The 17784-nt window shown below is 41.3% G+C and overlaps 1 protein-coding gene across 2 annotated transcripts in view; it reads left to right on the top strand.

The window, feature by feature from the left end:
* Nucleotides 1-646: 646 nt before the first annotated feature.
* Nucleotides 647-17784, top strand: part of LOC112228556 (dehydrogenase/reductase SDR family member 11) — a 31601-nt gene continuing 14463 nt past the window's right edge. Inside the window, exon 1 of one of the 2 annotated variants that reach the window (XM_024393967.2) lies at nt 647-987. In XM_024393967.2, coding sequence (XP_024249735.1) covers nt 856-987 — 132 coding nt within the window. In that variant the 5' untranslated portion in view covers nt 647-855. The remainder of the gene's footprint in view (nt 988-17784) is intronic. The other variant, XM_024393966.2, reaches the window with a different exon arrangement.

Here is a 17784-nt window from a genome sequence, read left to right as displayed (position 1 = left end):
TCCCGGAAGAGGACCTGGGAATCAGCCAGTGTCCGGGAAACTCAGAGTCCATATAGAGTCCGAAGATACAGAGGGTCCAGTGAGGACAGTGACTTGTCTCAATATAAATAGACCAATCTGAACTAAACTTGTGCACATTGTTGCATTTCTTTTGTTGTATTTACGTTGCAATAATTGTATTGTGGTTCCAACTAACCAATCATGGCCCATGTGGTGCATTTATTACAGCATTATTAAATTATACTAATTTAAATAGGAAAACATATATATTTTAAATCTACATTGTCCTTGTGTTTGTTATTATCATTGAGATAAGATTTGATTATTGCTTACAAATGGTTTACCGGACGGGTACATTACATTTTGACTGGGTACATACGTTTTGCATTTAGCCTAAATCAATTATTGACCAAAGTCAATACATTTTGAAGGAAATGTAAGACATTGTCTCCTAGAGTACATCTAATAACCAATAAACTCATTGAATATAAATGTCTTTCTTTATTGCTCATAAATTCTACAAAGAGGGCTCAGCAATGCGGCGGTTTCATGTCTGCGAAAGTAAAAGCGCTAAAATTAACAAACGGAAGGGGACGTCAACCAAATACAGCGCAATGTTTGTCATTTAATATTTAATCCCGAGCGCAGGGTTTCCGCACTGTGCTTTTTCCTGGATGCTACGAAAACAATATAAGGGAGGGTTGAATCGTGTAACAGACCGCCCCATATAAACAAGTAACTGTTATGTCTATTGTGACTGTTCAACAGACATAGGTAAACGAAATCTGTCGTTTTACTACGACAGTTTTGAAAACTAGCTAGCTAGTCTTTGTAATAGCCAAATAATCAATTGAAATGGAGCGGTGGAAAGGCAGAGTAGCTCTCGTGACTGGAGCCTCGGTCGGGATTGGAGCGGCTGTTGCACGGGCACTTGTCCAACACGGCATGAAGGTTGTGGGATGTGCCAGGAATGTTGACAAGATAGAGGTGAGTAAACATTAAACAATGTAAAAGTGAGAAAACTGTCGCAATCACTCAAAGTAGCGATCTGACAGTTCCTCGGTTGGTTGAAGTGCGCCAAAAGACCAGTGTGCAGCTAACTGGCAGTGGCTAGCTATAGCCATTTTTTCTCACCTACAGTCATTGTTTCTCACTGTATTAGATAGAGATACACAGTAGCTAGCTTTAGCCAGCCGATTCTAGTCTGCAATAGGTTTGCCTGCTATAGAATTCAGAATAAAATAATACATTTCTGATTTACTTTGGCCTAACCAATTAAAATAAATGTAACCTTTTAAACACAATTTACGCAAGCTTTACATGCGAGTTACAATGATGTAATGGTTTGCATATTTCTTGCTTTGCTATCTTTAAAAAAATCTATAATAGCCTGGAGTGAGGTTGCTCAATGCATAATGCATTTATTACAAAGTAGCACAAAGGCTAATATTAACATGTTATTACATAATAATGCCAGTCCTGATGTTTCTTTTTAGAAATCTTCATATACCATTTTAAGAAAATGTTAAATTCATTTCCCAGTTATTAGCTAGCTAGCTACATATCTAATCACTATTATTCCGTTTTATACAACGGATGGGTCTAATCCTGAATGCTAATTGGTTAAAACTGCCTTCCAGACGGTGTCTATCTATTCCACAAATTACCACCGCCTAAATCTATGAAGTTAAAATGCTTATTTACTCTCTTCAGTCTAACTGCGTAATTCACTGTCTCGTCAGCCCAGCCAGGCAAATTATAAACTTGATCTCCACTATAAAAAGCATCTAGACATTATCTCACATTTCTTTTAGACTAACATTTAGCTTTCAACAGCAGAGATCTGTTTAAACCTTGCTGTCTTTTGTTGCTAATTTATTACTCAACTTCATCTTGGGCCTAACAACACCAATATATCCTCCAAACAGCGTCTTCTCGGGCATTATCACTTAAATACGCATTCTCATTCTCTCTTTCCTAAGATTGAGAAATATATGTGGCATGTCTTGTCAACATTGCATTACTGACAAAAGTTGTCTTCTAAAACAAGTGAATATACATTTTTTATTGTCACATACACCAGATATGTGCAGTGAAATGTGTTGTTTTACAGGGTCAGCCATAGTAGTACAGTGCCTCTGGAGCACACACACACACACACACACACACACACACACACACACACACACAGACACACACACACACACACACACACACACACACACACACACACACAGACACACACACACACACACACACGCAGAGATTGTGCAACTGGCTTCTTCAGCCCTCCACCCATTTGCTGATCACCTGGATTCCTGTCCTGTCAATTGTTAACTGCTCCAGCTTTGGCCAGAATAGAGTACCACAGTATGACTCATAATATATATAAAACCTAGCAGTCAAATAGGGAAATGGTTCCAATTGTTTTGATAACCATGTAAATCTCAGTAGAACAAGGTGACTTTTATCAATATATTTGCCTGTATTTACCCGCAAAACAATACATGCTAATTAGCTGCTGTCACGCCCTGAGCTTACGAGATCCTTTTTATTCTCTATTTTGGTTAGGTCAGGGTGTGACTAGGGTGTGTAGTCTAGTTTTTTTTTATTTCTATGTTGGCCTGGTATGGTTCCCAATCAGAGGCAGCTGTCTATCGTTGTCTCTGATTCGGGATCATATTTAGGCAGCCTTTTCCCACTGTGTTTTTGTGGGATCTTGTCTATGTATAGTTGCCTGCAAGTACTATATTGGCTTCACGTTTCATTTTGGCGCTTTGTTTTCTGTGAGTTTCATCAAATTAACATGAGGAACTCTATGCACGCTGTGCCTTGGTCCATTAATTCAACCAACGGTCGTGACAGAAGATCCCACCACCAACGGACCAAGCAGCGTGCCCAGGAGGAGCAGGGATCCTGGGCCTGGGAGGAAAGCCAGGAGTGGAGGACATCCTGGACTTGGGAGGAAATAATGTCAGGAGACAAAAGCCTGCCATGGAAACAGGCGGAAGCAGCGAAGGAGGAACACTGACGATACCAGGGTTCGCGGCCAGGACGCAAGCCCAAAAGACAGCCCGAAAAATGTTTGGGGGGGCACACGGAGTGGTCGGCGGAGCCGAGGGGTGAACCAGAGCCAGTCAGGGAGTCGAGTGAGGAACTCGACGAAAGATTCCGGAGAGAGGTGTTGGTGTTGAGAGCGCTGCCCGAGCGGTCGTGCTGAGGAGCATGACACCAGTCCGGTGTCATATGCACCAGTTTCACGCATCTGGCCTCCAGTGTGCCTCCCCAGTCCGGTACGTCCTGTGTCTCCTCCACGCACTCGCCATGAGGTGTGTGTCACCGTTCCAGACAATGTGGGCCGGTTCTACGCACCGTGTCTCCAGTGCGCCTCCACAGCCCAGTGCGTCCTGTGCCAGCTCACAGCACTTGCCGTGCGAAGGTTGTCATCTGTCCAGGACACGTTGTGCCAGATCTATGCTCCAGACCTTCAGTGCTCCTCCACAGCCCAGTACGTCCTGTGCCGGCTCCACGCACCATGCCTCCTGTGCGTCTCCCCAGCCTGGTATGTCCTGTACCAGCTCCAGGCCTCCTCCAGTGACAATCCATGGCCCGGAGCCTCCGGAGACGATCCACGGTCCAGAGCTTCTGGCGACGATCCATGGTCCTGAGCTTCCGGCAACGATCCCCGCACCAAAGTCGCCACCGAAGATGGCGGATCTGTGAGCGGAGCAGGGTCTACGTCCCTCCCCTATAGAGTCAGGTTTTACGGCCGGGGTCCGCACCTTTGGGGGGGGGTACTGTCACGCCCTGACCTTAGAGATCCTTTTTATTCTCCATTTTGGTTAGGTCAGGGTGTGACTAGGGTGGGTAGCCTATTTTTTTTATTTCTATGTTGGCCTGGTATGGTTCCCAATCAGAGGCAGCTCTCTATCGTTGTCTCTGATTGGGGATCATATTTAGGCAGCCTGTTTTTGTGGGATCTTGTCTATGTATAGTTGCCTGCGAGCACTACATTGGCTTCACGTTTTGTTTTGGCGCTTTATTTTTTTCTGTGAGTTTCATCAAATTAACATGTGGAACTCTATGCACACTGTGCCTTGGTCCATTAATTCAACCAATGGTCGTGACAGCTGCTAACTGGACAAGAATGCCAAATCGAGGCAAAGGTAAGAATCTCTGGATTAACTGTCTAATGTTAGCTAAATGTAGTAATGAATAAATAGTCAAAATGTCTTTCATTTGACAGTTCTGTGAATTGTCTTGTGCAAGTTTTAAATTGGCACAATACCTGTTTAGCAAAGGTTTCAGATAGAGATGACGTGCAGGAGCTTGCAGGGATTTGTGGTCTTCCAAGATGTCTACTTTGAAGCTAATTAGCATTTTCAAATATGAGATTAAATAGAGACGAATATATTAATAAAAGTTTGTCCAGGCACATTGGTGCGGCTGGCTACTCGGTAGCAGTGTGTCAAGAAGCAGTGCTGCTTGGCAGGGTTGTGTTTCGGAGGACGCATGGCTCTTGACCTTTGCCTCTCCTGAGTCCGTAGAGGAGTTTCAGTGATGGGACAAAACTGTATTGAGAAAAAGGTGTAAAAGTCCCCAAAAATATATATACTGTATATAAAAATTTAAAATAGTCACCTTGTCAGAGAGAGATTTACATGGTTATCAAAATATCACGCCAGGGTAAGCCTACATGAATCGCAGCTCTTATTTTATTTTAGTGTTTCTATAATCTCTAAAGGGAAAAATGAATGGTGTAAAAACGATTGGAACCATTTCCCTGTTTGACCGCCTGGTTTTATGGGTATTATAACACCTCCACTGTGGGGCTCTATGGGCCCCTGTCCTTGACTTCTGCAAAACACCACAGCCACTTAGTTTCTCTAGATCAATCAGAGATTAGAGCAGTGACGTGACGGCGTGCCATTGCAATCTGTAGACCAGACTTACTCTTTTCCATTGTTACGGAGGCGTTTGTCCACTATTAAAAGTTTGGATTTGTTCCATTATTTAGGCTACAGAAAGTTACTGCAATGTTAAAACATCTTATTATTCTACAGGGTTACCATTGTTTTGAAGGTTGACAAACTCTTGACACCTTTCTTGACCACAGAGAAAATTGCTTTACTATTCATTTTCATATTTTAGCAGACACTCTTACCCAGAGCAACTAGGTCTAATTGCCTTGCTCAAGGGCACATCACCAGATGTGAGGGATTCGAACTAGTGACCTTTCAGTTACTGGCCCAATGCTCTTAACTGCTAGGCTACCTGCCACCCATTCAGCAACCTTTTGAATTTCAGGTTTCTGATATTGGAAATCACGGTTGATAAAAAGACAATAGGCTATTTGTTCTTTATTATAATGCTTGGCTTTACACAAGATTCCACTGACACTTTTGCAACCACAGGCCATCTCCAATGTTTGGCCAAGAACTGAGGGAAAGATGTCAGAAGCTGGAAGGTGAAGAAGGAGCGACGAGTTTTCAACGCCCCCTCTCTCGGACAGACTGCATCACTTGTATGAGGCCTCTGAGCATTGTCTGTGTTTGAGCTGAAGGGGAAAGGGGGGGGGGGGCACAAAGCTGGCATTGTACCCCCTCTGCCATGCCCACACTGGGGACTGTCTGTAACGGTGCCACCCCCCCCGCTCACTGAAACGGGGGCTTGTAACTAAGTGTCCATCAGCATTTTGTGCTCTTTTTCTACATGGGGAAAATCAGGTGATGAGTACAATGTAGGCTACATATCCCAAGATAGCTATGTTCTTTGATAGCAGACAAGACACAGGTAGTTATAGACAGGCTTCCTAACAACATCAAAAGGATGCACACACATTGCATGAGTAGAAGCCTGTGTGTTATGATTCTGAATGGTCAGATAGCAACAATGACAAGAAGCTGCCATGTGGGGAATCATAGGTGACTTGTTTTATTTAACCAGGAAAGTCAGTTAAGAACAAATTCTTATTTACAATGACAGCCTAGGAACAGTGGGTTAACTGCCATGTTCAGAACAACAGATTTTTACCTTGGGGATTCGATCTAGCAACCTTTCCATTACTGGCCCAATGCTCTAACCACTAGGCTACCTGCCATTTTAGCTACTTGAATTTGTTTTTGATACCATGTCTTGTTTTGAGGTGTTTTGACTTATACCACGTCTAATGTTAATATGGTAAAGATTCGCAACTATGTCTTTGAGAAATAATAAGAGCTTTTTTATTGAAGACAAAATATAGTTTACATGTTGTCAATAATTCTATAGTTCTAAACCAACCCAATATGTTTTGTCCTGAAGATCTGCACGCATCGGTTTCATTGCTAAACAACACACCCGTCTATTAACCTAGATGAATCCCTATCTAATCCCATGGCTAATGTTCCTATATTATCTGGTTGGCCAGTTCCTGTGTAACAAAAGCCTGAATGAGTGGAGTTGAAACTTAGGGGGAATGTGACAGCAGTAGAGGCCAGTGTCACTGAGAAGGTAGAAAAATAGTAGAAAACAGAAAAGGAAACTATAATGAGATGGATGGAGATGTGTGGTCGCCAAGGGCTGCCTGCAGGAATGGGGAGATGGAATAGGAGCAACTTGGCTTCAAGAAGCAGGTGCCAGGCCATTACTGACATTAAACAATCCATTCTCTCATTGAAACTGATATTCAGCCGATCTAGCTACAGTAGGACTGTGGGGACCTCGTACCTTGCATAATGCTATAGTAATTACCAATTGTTTCAATATAATGAATCCTATGATAGTAGGTCGAGACCTTATGTTTCAGTGACTTCATTAAGAAGATTCGCTATGCATTCATGGTCATCAATTGTATGCCTGTGCCAGCCCTGCTCTGTTGTCGTTCACATTCAGGAGCTCTTTGACTGTCACATAAAAGCAAAGTGCCTTTGGCTATATTTAGGCTAGAGCAATAGCCTAGTCGTGCCACAGGCGTGTTGATGGGTGTGTTTTGTTGTTCTCCAGTCCCCTTTGGGTGTTTTGCATAGAACTTCATTGATTTATAACTTAGACTGTCAGTAAGTTTGATTGGTTGAATGTTAAGAATGATAATAGATTTAAACAAAGATTGATGGCTTAGTTTGTCCTGCTTTGCCCCGCCATGTTACAGCAGTTGGCCATGTTTTAGGCCTAGTTTGTGGTTGCACCCACAGATGTCATACAGTGCACTCAAACTAATATAATAGCTACAGTAGGCTATAATTCACTTAGCAGATACATTTATCCAATGCGACTAAAGCAACATTTTAATACATTAGTGTTGGAACGATGCTTTGTACATTTCCTATCACGGGCCAACAAGCAGGTAAAAAGGCATCCCACTTGTGGTCAGATTCTGAACTGTAATTCACATAAAAATGACGGCAGTACTTAATCGTCCCATGCTGTTCCAATATAAATGGACCTTTACTGTACAGTGAGTGTATAGTGCTAAATTTACCACATAGGATCACACAGGACTGTGCACTGAGACTTTAGACAAGACTGGTTTCAGTGTGACTGTGATGTGTGGCCCAGGCGGGAGTTTAGGACAAGCTGGAGGGGGGGCGATGAGGGTGTCTGTCATTTAATCTATGAGTGGCTGCACTTTGGGCTCAGTCAATTCCTAGAAGATGTATGAGAGGCGGTGCATGGCATGATGCAGTTCCAGCAGGACAATCATGGTGTCATCTTTGGATCTAGTGTGAAATAATTCAGCTAGAATATTCCACTGACCTTGGCTTGAAGGGGAGACGAGGGTCTAACAAAGAGGGAGGGGCCCCAGACCCCTGTCTCAGTTGGTGTCCTTTTGATTGGTCAGGAGTTTCTAAGGTTAACCTTTTTTTGATATCCAACCATCTTCATCATTAGCATATCTAAACATTTCTGTGTCATTATTTGAACAGAGACCTTCAGTGATGCTTACTGCTGCATAATTGTGGGAAATAATGGGTCACCCTAGCCTACATTCAAGTACCTTTGTTCAATGTGCCCTGAGCTGCAATAGACAATCTTCTATAAACATAATGATGTTATACGTTTGATAAATTACAGAGTAATCCTACATTTTAACTGTTATTGCCAATGGTGAGCAGGTCAGTTGTAAAGCCAGTGACAATAATGGACTTATTATCAGATTTTCCTACACAATCCCCCAGTCCAGCCCAGTTTGTCATGTTTGCCAAAGATGGACCAGTGTACAGTATGTAAGGGTATATTTGGCGTTGCTCTGCTTGTGAAGGATAGGATTCGATAGGGAGCTGAAGAGGATCGGTCTGGCCCTGGCCTTCAGTGATAGGAGTAGTGTGCTGTGCTGCTGTGTTTGGCCTGCATCTTAAAGCTGGAGTTCTCTGTGAGGTGTTAATGGGTAGAAATCTAGTGGGGTTGCCCAACTTGCTTTGAAAGAAATACTGTAGGTCTATAAATCACACAGGAAGAATGCATTTGACATGACAGCCAACTTTATTTAGCCTTGTACAGCACCGTAAGGTTGAATCCGTGGTTGAATCCTTTGATTAGCTGTGTGTTAATGTCAGCATGTCAGCAGAGCTTTAGTGGTACAATGGCTCTGGTCAGTCCGGACCACTGGTTTCACTGTAGCAGACAGCGGCAGTCAGTGCTGTTTAAGATGAGGGAGGACGATAATTTTTTTAGTGAGCATGGCCTTATTTCTATTACTGCATATTGAATGACTGTTATTCAAATTCCATTCACCCTGTTCAATGTAACAGCGATAGGTTTAGGCTACTACTCAAATTTTCCCAATACCCATCATGAGGTTGCCACAACCTAGCCTATGAATGAAAGTTTACAACTAGGTGCACACAGGTCGAGAGAAACATTTGAAGTGACAGTCACTGACACATGGACAGACAGTGACACATTCAATACCGCATTGCACACTCTTGCCTGCATCTAGCTGATATAGGGTGTAATCGTTAGTCTAACAGTTGCAAACGAGAGTTTCTATTGAATAAATTCAGGTATGTTTATCCCCGTTTTGTTCGGCTTAAGAAACATTTTTAAATAGAATCGGCGGAATGAATACACCCCTGATCATGCGTAAACACAGTTCACTTTCATAACAGCCACGTTTTATTCCTTCTCGCATCTATGTGCTCTCCTCCTCTCATCTTTTCCCTTCGTCGCTTGTGGACATCAGTGCACAACACATCAGCTGTATGTGCCCAGGCGAATACACCTTTCCAACCAAACCATATCATAACTGCTACACACAGCCTACATTGCTGTCACCATATTAACTAAAGTAACTTCATAGCCAACATAGCTAATAGAACTAACGCGTTACTAAACCTAATACAATCATGCAGTAACATTACAGTGTACAGTCTTTAAAGCAGTTTAGCACTTTAAGTCGGCGGGCCCCTGTGGCAATAAATTAGTAAAACCAAAAGCTTACCTTGACTTAGAAGAGTTCCAGTGTTGTGTTGGATAGTCATAGCCAGCTAGCTAACATAGCATCACTCTGTTTGAGCAGGGTGTTTGAGTAGGATAAACTAGCTAGCTGTATTTGCTAGCTAAGTAAGTGAAACTGAAAGTGAAAAGAATGACAATGTCTCTCTTGCTTCGCCTTTCATTTGTTCAAAACTGTTCAACTATTGTCTTTCTCTTTCTTCGAGTCAACTACTCAGCACATTTTATGCACTGCAGTGCAGGTTTTGTATTGAAGTCAATGTACAAATAGGATGATGGAAGCTAGCTGTCCTTCGGCTACACCATAGTGCTACTCTACAGAGTGCTGTTGAGGCATTGCAAAATAGAATGTTTTAATCAATTATTTGGTGAAGTGATTATATTTAGTACAGTTTTATCTAAAAATGATAACTTTTTTAATGTCTTACCATTTTTATTTGAAAATTAAAGAGAGCCGCACACTCTAGGAGCTCAGATGCAAAAATGTAATTACCAACGTTTCGACAGCCAAGCTGTCTTTATCAGGGTATAATCACAAACACTGCGGGATGACTCGTTTATGTAGTGTCAAAAGATACAGGTGTCTGTAATCATGGCCAAGAGTGGCCTAATATCATTGGTTAATGATCAAATATTAAAATGGTATACAAAGAACAGCATACAAACAACAAATGGATAGCATACGATCATAAATTCATTTGACTACAAAAGTTTACAAACAATTACAATGGCAAAGTCACAATAATCACAAGAATGGCTTCAGATCAAAGTCTACGTTGAGACCGAAGGGAGCAAGGGTCTAGCTAGCTAACAGTACACTTTAACTTCAAATGAAAAATACTTTCTGTCAACATTAGAAACATGTCATATCTGAAAATGTAGCTAACTAGACTATCTTACCCGTGCTCTGAAATTGGAGTAGATATCCAGAGCAAATTTACCAGCTATCAGCAGTTGTCACAGTTGTCACAGTGACATTCTAATGAAATGGTTACTTGCATAGTGGAGTCTTTTGTTAAGACATGTAGCTATTTAGCTAGGTAAACAATGAACCATAATCCCAACTCATAACTTTACTACCCAGCATGAATCTGCAGGTAGCTAACCAATCAGTTCAATGTTAGCTAACTAACATAAGGTTAAAACTAGCAAGTGGCTTTGAGATATGAATAATAAGATCATACACGTAATGAGCTAGCCAGCTAACATTAGCTAGCTAGCTAACAGTACACTTTAACTTGAAATGAAAACAACTTTCTGTCAAAATTAGAAATGTAATATCTGAAAATGTACCTAGCTAGACTATCTTACCCATATACATCATGGATGGACGCCTCTCCCTGTCACGAATGCCATGGTTGCCCTTAGTTTAAAGATGTGATCCGGAGAGAGGTGTTTTCTCCATCTCCTTAGCTATCATGCTCTATCCAGCTCGGTCCTCCAGAAAGTGGAGAGCAACACTTATGCAATTCTACTACGAGATACATTTTTTTTTAAAGCCGCTTTAGACTGGATTACCTACACATACTGACCAGCTCAATAGACAGAAGCGTGCTACATGGTAGACCAATCCGAACTCATCTCTCGGCATGTCCAGCCCACTCATTATCTCAGCCAATCATGGCTAGAGGGAAGGGTGCTGCCTTTTTCTGTGGCTAAACCAACTATGCTCGTAATTTAAGAAGTTATTCATATTTGCAGATGGAATACAAGTCTGTTATTAAGGCACATGAAAGTTCACATGTTCCAGAAAGCATTTCTGCCAAAAATCAATTAGATAAAAAAAAAACATTCTCTCCTGTGAGGTAGTGACCCGCGACATATGCCTAGTTTCCGGAAACGAGTCACATTATAAAATAAGGCTGTAACATAACAAAATGTGGAAACAGTCAAGGGATCTGAATACTTTCTGAATGCACTGTATCTCTTCGAGCTATCAGAAAAGGGATGTCACCCTTCCATAAAGAAATTTCACCATAATCACCCATGGATTTTCTTGACAAACAAATCAGTGTCTTTTCAGCTGTCTGTTATGTCAGTGTGTCAATGCTCAGGAATAGACCCAGCAGGAATGTGGATGGATTGTGAAAGTCCCTTTCTCCTTTTCTCTCTTTCCACCAATTTACCACTTGAGCTTCTCAACATCATGTTTGCTTTGATATTGACAAGCACATTTGGTTTTGATTTCAATAAAAAACTATGGTTTTAGTTGAGAAGCAAAGGTTCAACAAATGCAATATACTGTAGGTGTAGTAATTCTAACCCTTTTGTCATACCTTTCACTGTATGCCAAAACTGCATAAGACATGATCTTATTCTTGGCACAACATGCTCAATCATGTTTCAAAGGACTGGAGCCTGACACTGTAGAGAGATTGTGAGTCTTTTCCCTGCTCTGGCTCTGCATTCCTGTGGTTTTAGATGAGGCTCAGTGGCCTGGTCCCAGATATTTTTGTGCTGTCTTGCCAATTGCTATGATCATTTTCATGCCAAAAGACCAATCGACCATAGTAGTTGGCAAGGCAAAACAAACAGATCTGGGACCAGGCTATGGGCTCAGTCAGTGGATTGTGAATAGTTTTGTCTCTCTGCCTGGCCCCAGCCCGCCACCCATTGTATCTGTGAGACTGTCACCATGGTGCCACTGGAGTGACATGCCCTCTCAACTCCCCCCTCTTGTAACTGTGGGTTCTAGGCGGTTAGCCAGTCTGAAGTTCAGTTTGCTCATTGTGAGTAGTTTTCACACAGCAAAGCAAGGCTTTGAAGTGGGTCAGACCAGTAAGGGGTGACTTCACGTTATTTTACTCTGTCTTTCTTTCTCTCTCACTTTCTCTGTCTCTCTTTCCATCATCCAGCTTCTTTACATCAAGTTTGTTTTAATTTTGAAACGCCTATTTCGTTTTGATTTCAATAAAAAGCTATGGTTTTAGTTGAGAAGCAAAGGTCCAACAAATGCGATATACTGTAGGTGTTGTAGTTTTGACACTTTTGTCATACCTTTTACTGTATGCCAAAACTGCATAAGACATGATCTTATTCTTGGCACCTCTCTCACAGGTGACGATCAATGTTAGTTTTAGCTGTTTGGGAAAATCTGCATTCTCATGACCTAAACAAAATGTGTATTCAATGTGTATTCAGTCCCTGAAAAAAAATCCCTGTGTCTGCATGTTGAAGTACCTGCAGTGCAGGTAGGGTATTTGATTAGTCAGTTCACCCCGCAGCTCATCTGCTTATCACTAATTCATTGGCAGCAGTTTGTCTGACCCACAGGACTTTCCACTGACTTTTGATTTTCCATTGGGATCTAAGTGGATAAACCACTGCATCTAGCCTATCTGATGATGTGGTGATTTTCCCCGTTTCAGACCGCTTTCTTCGGGTTTGGTGCCTAATGAACATGACCCTGTTCTCTGTGTTCACCCTGTGGAGCTCTCTCTCTCTTTCTTTAGTACCTAGCCTGGCCCTGTGTGTCTGTTGGTCCTCAGGCAGGCACATCCTTTCACGCCGCTGTGGACGGGATTACTATGTCTGCAACTCTGCATGTGCTCTCCATCTCTCTCTGAAGTTGCTCAGATCTTCTTTCAAGTGCTTTAGCTGTGCTTGATTGAGCCTGCTTTGTGCAATGGAACCAACAAAATAGTCCCAAAACCACTCAAGCAAACACTCAACTAATTTGGAACTTTTCAAATACTATCTCAACCCATGTCTGCTCTGAAGTGCTCTCTGTGGGGAAGGTTGAGGGGGGAAAGTGGGGGAAAAAACAGTAAAGAAGAACCACCTAAGTGCCACTGAGGTGTTGGAGCTAGAGGCTCTGACCAGAAGGATGTGAGAGAGAGGAGAGAGAGAGAATTATACAATACACTGACCGAACTAGGCTGCATCACAAAACACTGAGACAAGAGCTAGGTTCATTGAGTTCATATTTTCCAGTGAAAGAGGGGACAAATACTGCTTAGGAAAAGGAATATAGCTACAGTACAAATCCAGAGGGAATGCAGAAGTGATGAGACTGTCACGGCGGCACAGTGTGCACTAAGGCTGGGATTTGCCAGGGACCTCACAATCCGATATTATCACCATGCTTAGGTGCCAATACGATATGTGTTGCCATTCTCACGATTCTATATGTATTGCAATTTGATGTTGCTAAATATATGTCTGCTGCAAAGAGACGAGAGAGCATGAGGGGAAGTAAATGTGCTGAAAACGTGTTGACTCACTATTTCAAAAGAAGAGAGTCAAATATCTATATAATATACAGTACGAGTCAAAAGTTTGGACACCTACTCATTTCAGGGTTTTTCTTTATTTGACTATTTTCTACATTGTAGAATAATATTGAAGACATCAAACCTATGAAATAACACATATGGAATCATGTAGTAACCACAAAAGTGTTAAACAAATCAAAATATATGTACATTTGAGATTCTTCAAAGTAGCCACCCTTTGCCTTGATGACAGCTTTGCACACTCTTGGCATTCTCTCAACCAGCTTCGTGAGGTAGTCACCTGGAATACATTTCAATTAACAGCTGTGCCTTGTTAAAAGCAAATGCTCAATGTTTTTGATAGATTTCAACTAGTATTTGAACCCAGATCTGCTGTTCCTCAGGCCAGTGCCAGCCTTTTTCTGTATCAAAATGGGGCTTAGGTGGTGGGCGTGGTGGGGCATGGCCATGGGTGTGACCAATGAAGCGGTGCTGACCGAATGATTTCGGTCAGCCCTCTTGTTGACCGCAGTGACAAAATGTAGCTGTTTTAAAGCAGGTTTCCTGCAATTCTACACATTTGGCCAAGGCTTATTGTAATGTCTACGCTAACAAACTGGAAGCGAGTACAGGGAGTGAATTTAATAAATAAACGAACATGGCACAAAACAAGAAAGATGAGCAGCATACAGACACAAACAGAAACAGAGTCAACGCCTGAGGAAAGAGCCAAAGGAATCACAGATATAGGAGAGGTAATCAGGAAGGTGATGGAGTCCAGGTGAGTCTCATGAGGCGCAGGTGCACGTAACGATGGTAGCAGGTGTGCGTAATAATTACTAAACTGGCGACAATGAGCACCAGAGACGGGAAGCGGGAGTAGATGTGACACTTATGCTATCTGAGTGACTTAAACATTATATCAAAATCAATGGGAGCCCATGCTAGGACAAAAATACTCTTGAATGCATAATTTTTTACATTTTAGATTCTCCCTGACTGTGTAGTGTTTAATTTGGTGATTGTTAGTTCTCAAAGGTGATCTTATAAAAAATATATATAGGTCCATTGTCTTTTCTACATACTTTCTATCTGGTATCTGTTTGGACATAGGCGTCCCGAGAAAGAAAAACACTTAGGCGGCCCGCCCAAGACTTTTCTATGCAGAAAAATGCTGGTCTACTAGAGTTGGGTCTTCACCTCTCCTTAGCCACAGTGATGTACAGTAGGCCAGGGGTTCTCATACTTTTTGGGGACGGGACCCCTTTTGTGATATCAAATTATTCAGGGATCCCCTCATAACTTGAGTAAGATTGTTTTTTTTAATGAGTGGAGTATTAGCTATACATATTTAAAAGAAATATGCATGACTTACTGACATGGAGTATTCCATGTTCCTGCTGGTAGCAGGCCTCAATTTGGATGCAGGGAAATGTCCTGCCTTGGAGTATTGTTATATTCATCTCTACCAGGTGCCTGAAAATCACATGACAAACCTGCATAGATTAACAAAAGAAAATGGTAACTGTATTTATTCAATTTAAGTCATGACAGCCGTAGATTCTTTACACAGCAGTGTACAGGTTTTTGTTGCAGCACTTCACTACCACCTCATTCAACTAATTGTGGTCTAAATTGAACAAAAAACTTGGACAGTTTAGTCCCCTGGGACAGAAATCACCCATGTCTGTATTATTGAATGACCTTCTCAACTTACAAGCTTAGCTACCTACAATTCTGCATGATAGAAATAGATCCACATGTTATTCTCTATCTAACCTTGTGAATACACTCGAAGTACAAGATGATTTTCCTGGTGGATGGGCACTTGAGTGGCAGCGTAGCCTAGTGGTTAGAGTGTTGGACTAGTAACCGAAAGGTTGCAAAATAAAATCCCTGAGCTGACAAGGTACAAATCTGTCATCCTAGGCCATCATTGAAAATAAGAATTTGTTCTTAACTGACTTGCCTAGTAAAATCAAGGTTAAAAAAAGTTATTTACATCTGTCTGTGTTAGGGATGTGCTTCAACCTGATGAAAAGAGCAGAGAGGGGGAGGAAATCAGTTCTGGTTCAAGTTGCTGAGAACCACCTTTTGTGACAGGGGGGCAGTATTTTCATTTTTGGAAAAATAACCTTCCCGTAGTAAACGGGATATTTTGTCAGGACAAGATGCTAGAATATGCATATAATTGACAGCTTAGGATAAAAAACACACTAAAGTTTCCAAAACTGTAAAAATATTGTCTGTGAGTATAACAGAACTGATATTGAAGGCGAAAGCCTGAGAAAAATCCAATCCCGAAGTGACTCATCTTTTGAAAGCTCTGCATTCCAATGCGTCCCTATTGAGCAGTGAATGGGCTATCAACCAGATTACTTTTTCTCCGTATTCCCCAAGGTGTCTACAGCATTGTGACGTAGTTTTACGCATTTATGTTGAAGAATACCCGTAAGCGGCTACATTGCGCAACTGGTCACCTGATGCTCCCAGAGTGATTCTCACGTAAAATACAGAGGTAGCCATTATTCCAATCGGTCCTACTGGAAAACCAATTGTCCCGGTGGATATATTATCGAATAGATATTTGAAAAACAAAATTGATTATAAACAACGTTTGCCATGTTTCTGTCGATATTATGGAGCTAATTTGGAATATTTTTTGGCGTTTTCGTGACTGCAATTTCCGGGCGATTTCTCAGCCAAACGTGAACAACAAACAAAGCTATTTCGCCTACAAAAAATAATATTTTGGGAAAAAAGGAACATTGGCTATCTAACTGGGAGTCTCGTGAGTGAAAACGTCCGAAGATTTAATTTAATTGCTTTTCTGATTTCCGTGACCAAGTTACCTGCTGCTAGCTGGACAAAATGCTATGCTAGGCTATCGATAAACTTACACAAATGCTTGTCTAGCTTTGGCTGTAAAGCATATTTTGAACATCTGAGATGACAGGGTGATTAACAAAAGGCTAAGCTGTGTCTCAATATATTTCACTTGTGATTTTCATGAATAGGAATATTTACTAGGAATATTTATGTCCGTTGCGTTATGCTAATTAGTGTCAGTCGATGATTACGCTCTCTCATGCGGGATGGGGAGTCACTAGAGGTTAAATGTGCCATATGTTTTACATTTTACATATTCATAAGCTTGATCCAGTTGTCACCAGTTTATTTTTAGCTAGTCTATTTGCAGTGAAATTAAGAGGGGCATTTTTCTTGACAACTTTTTCACTCACCAATTAATTAATCAATCAATAAATGAAGTAGTTTGACAAAAAGTGTTCAAAAGTTGGTAACAAGTCTTGAAAATATAGCTATAGTTTTTTAGAAACCTAGCTAACATTAGCTACACTGCAGTGATGATGGTGGGCGTTAGCTAGCTACCTTTCCCCCAGCAGTTTAAATTTAGCTCGTTTTCTAGCTAAAGTTAATGGAATTTATATAAACTATCAATCAGAATGTTAACTAGCAAATATAATTGTTTTCCCCTTGTATGTAAATCTAGGATGAATGTCCGAGGCCAGATAGTTTACGCAACAGCGGCTGTCATTGCAATGGCTGGAGTTCATCTGAAATGTACCATTATATTTCACATGATAAGTAAACTACTGTCATGCCTTTTCACCCCCCCTCCCCCCCATTTGATTGATGGAACAATCCAGTCAATGGTTAGGTTACTGTGGTTTTGGCAGAGGGAACTGATTGGTCATGAGTAAAGGTCCTGCCCCCAGAGCGGAAATCAAGATTTAACTTCCTAGAAATTTACAAAACTATCTACAACGTGACAACAGTGACAGAACTCTGAGCACGCACAGATTCAAAATCTACAAGTGTATTTTTGATTCACAGCAGAATATTTGTAGTTGTAAATGGACTTGCAATAATTCAGACAGTTTTTTTTAGCAAATTGTATTATATGTATTCAAATGTGAAGCTACAAGTTTGCGACCGTTGGTAAATCTTTCATACATCATGATACAAGGTTGCGAAATTAAATTACACATTTGCGAATCGTCCTTGCAACTATGAATCTGATTGTGCTACCACGAGATTCTAAATAGAAACTCAAGTAGTTCTGTCATCATTATAATCCCTTACCAACCTGCCTCTGGAAGCAATGTCAGCACAATAA

Source organism: Oncorhynchus tshawytscha, linkage group LG30 (genome assembly GCF_018296145.1).
Source record: "Oncorhynchus tshawytscha isolate Ot180627B linkage group LG30, Otsh_v2.0, whole genome shotgun sequence".
NCBI classification, from domain to species: domain Eukaryota; kingdom Metazoa; phylum Chordata; class Actinopteri; order Salmoniformes; family Salmonidae; genus Oncorhynchus; species Oncorhynchus tshawytscha.
This window is presented reverse-complemented; position numbering and strand designations above follow the sequence as displayed.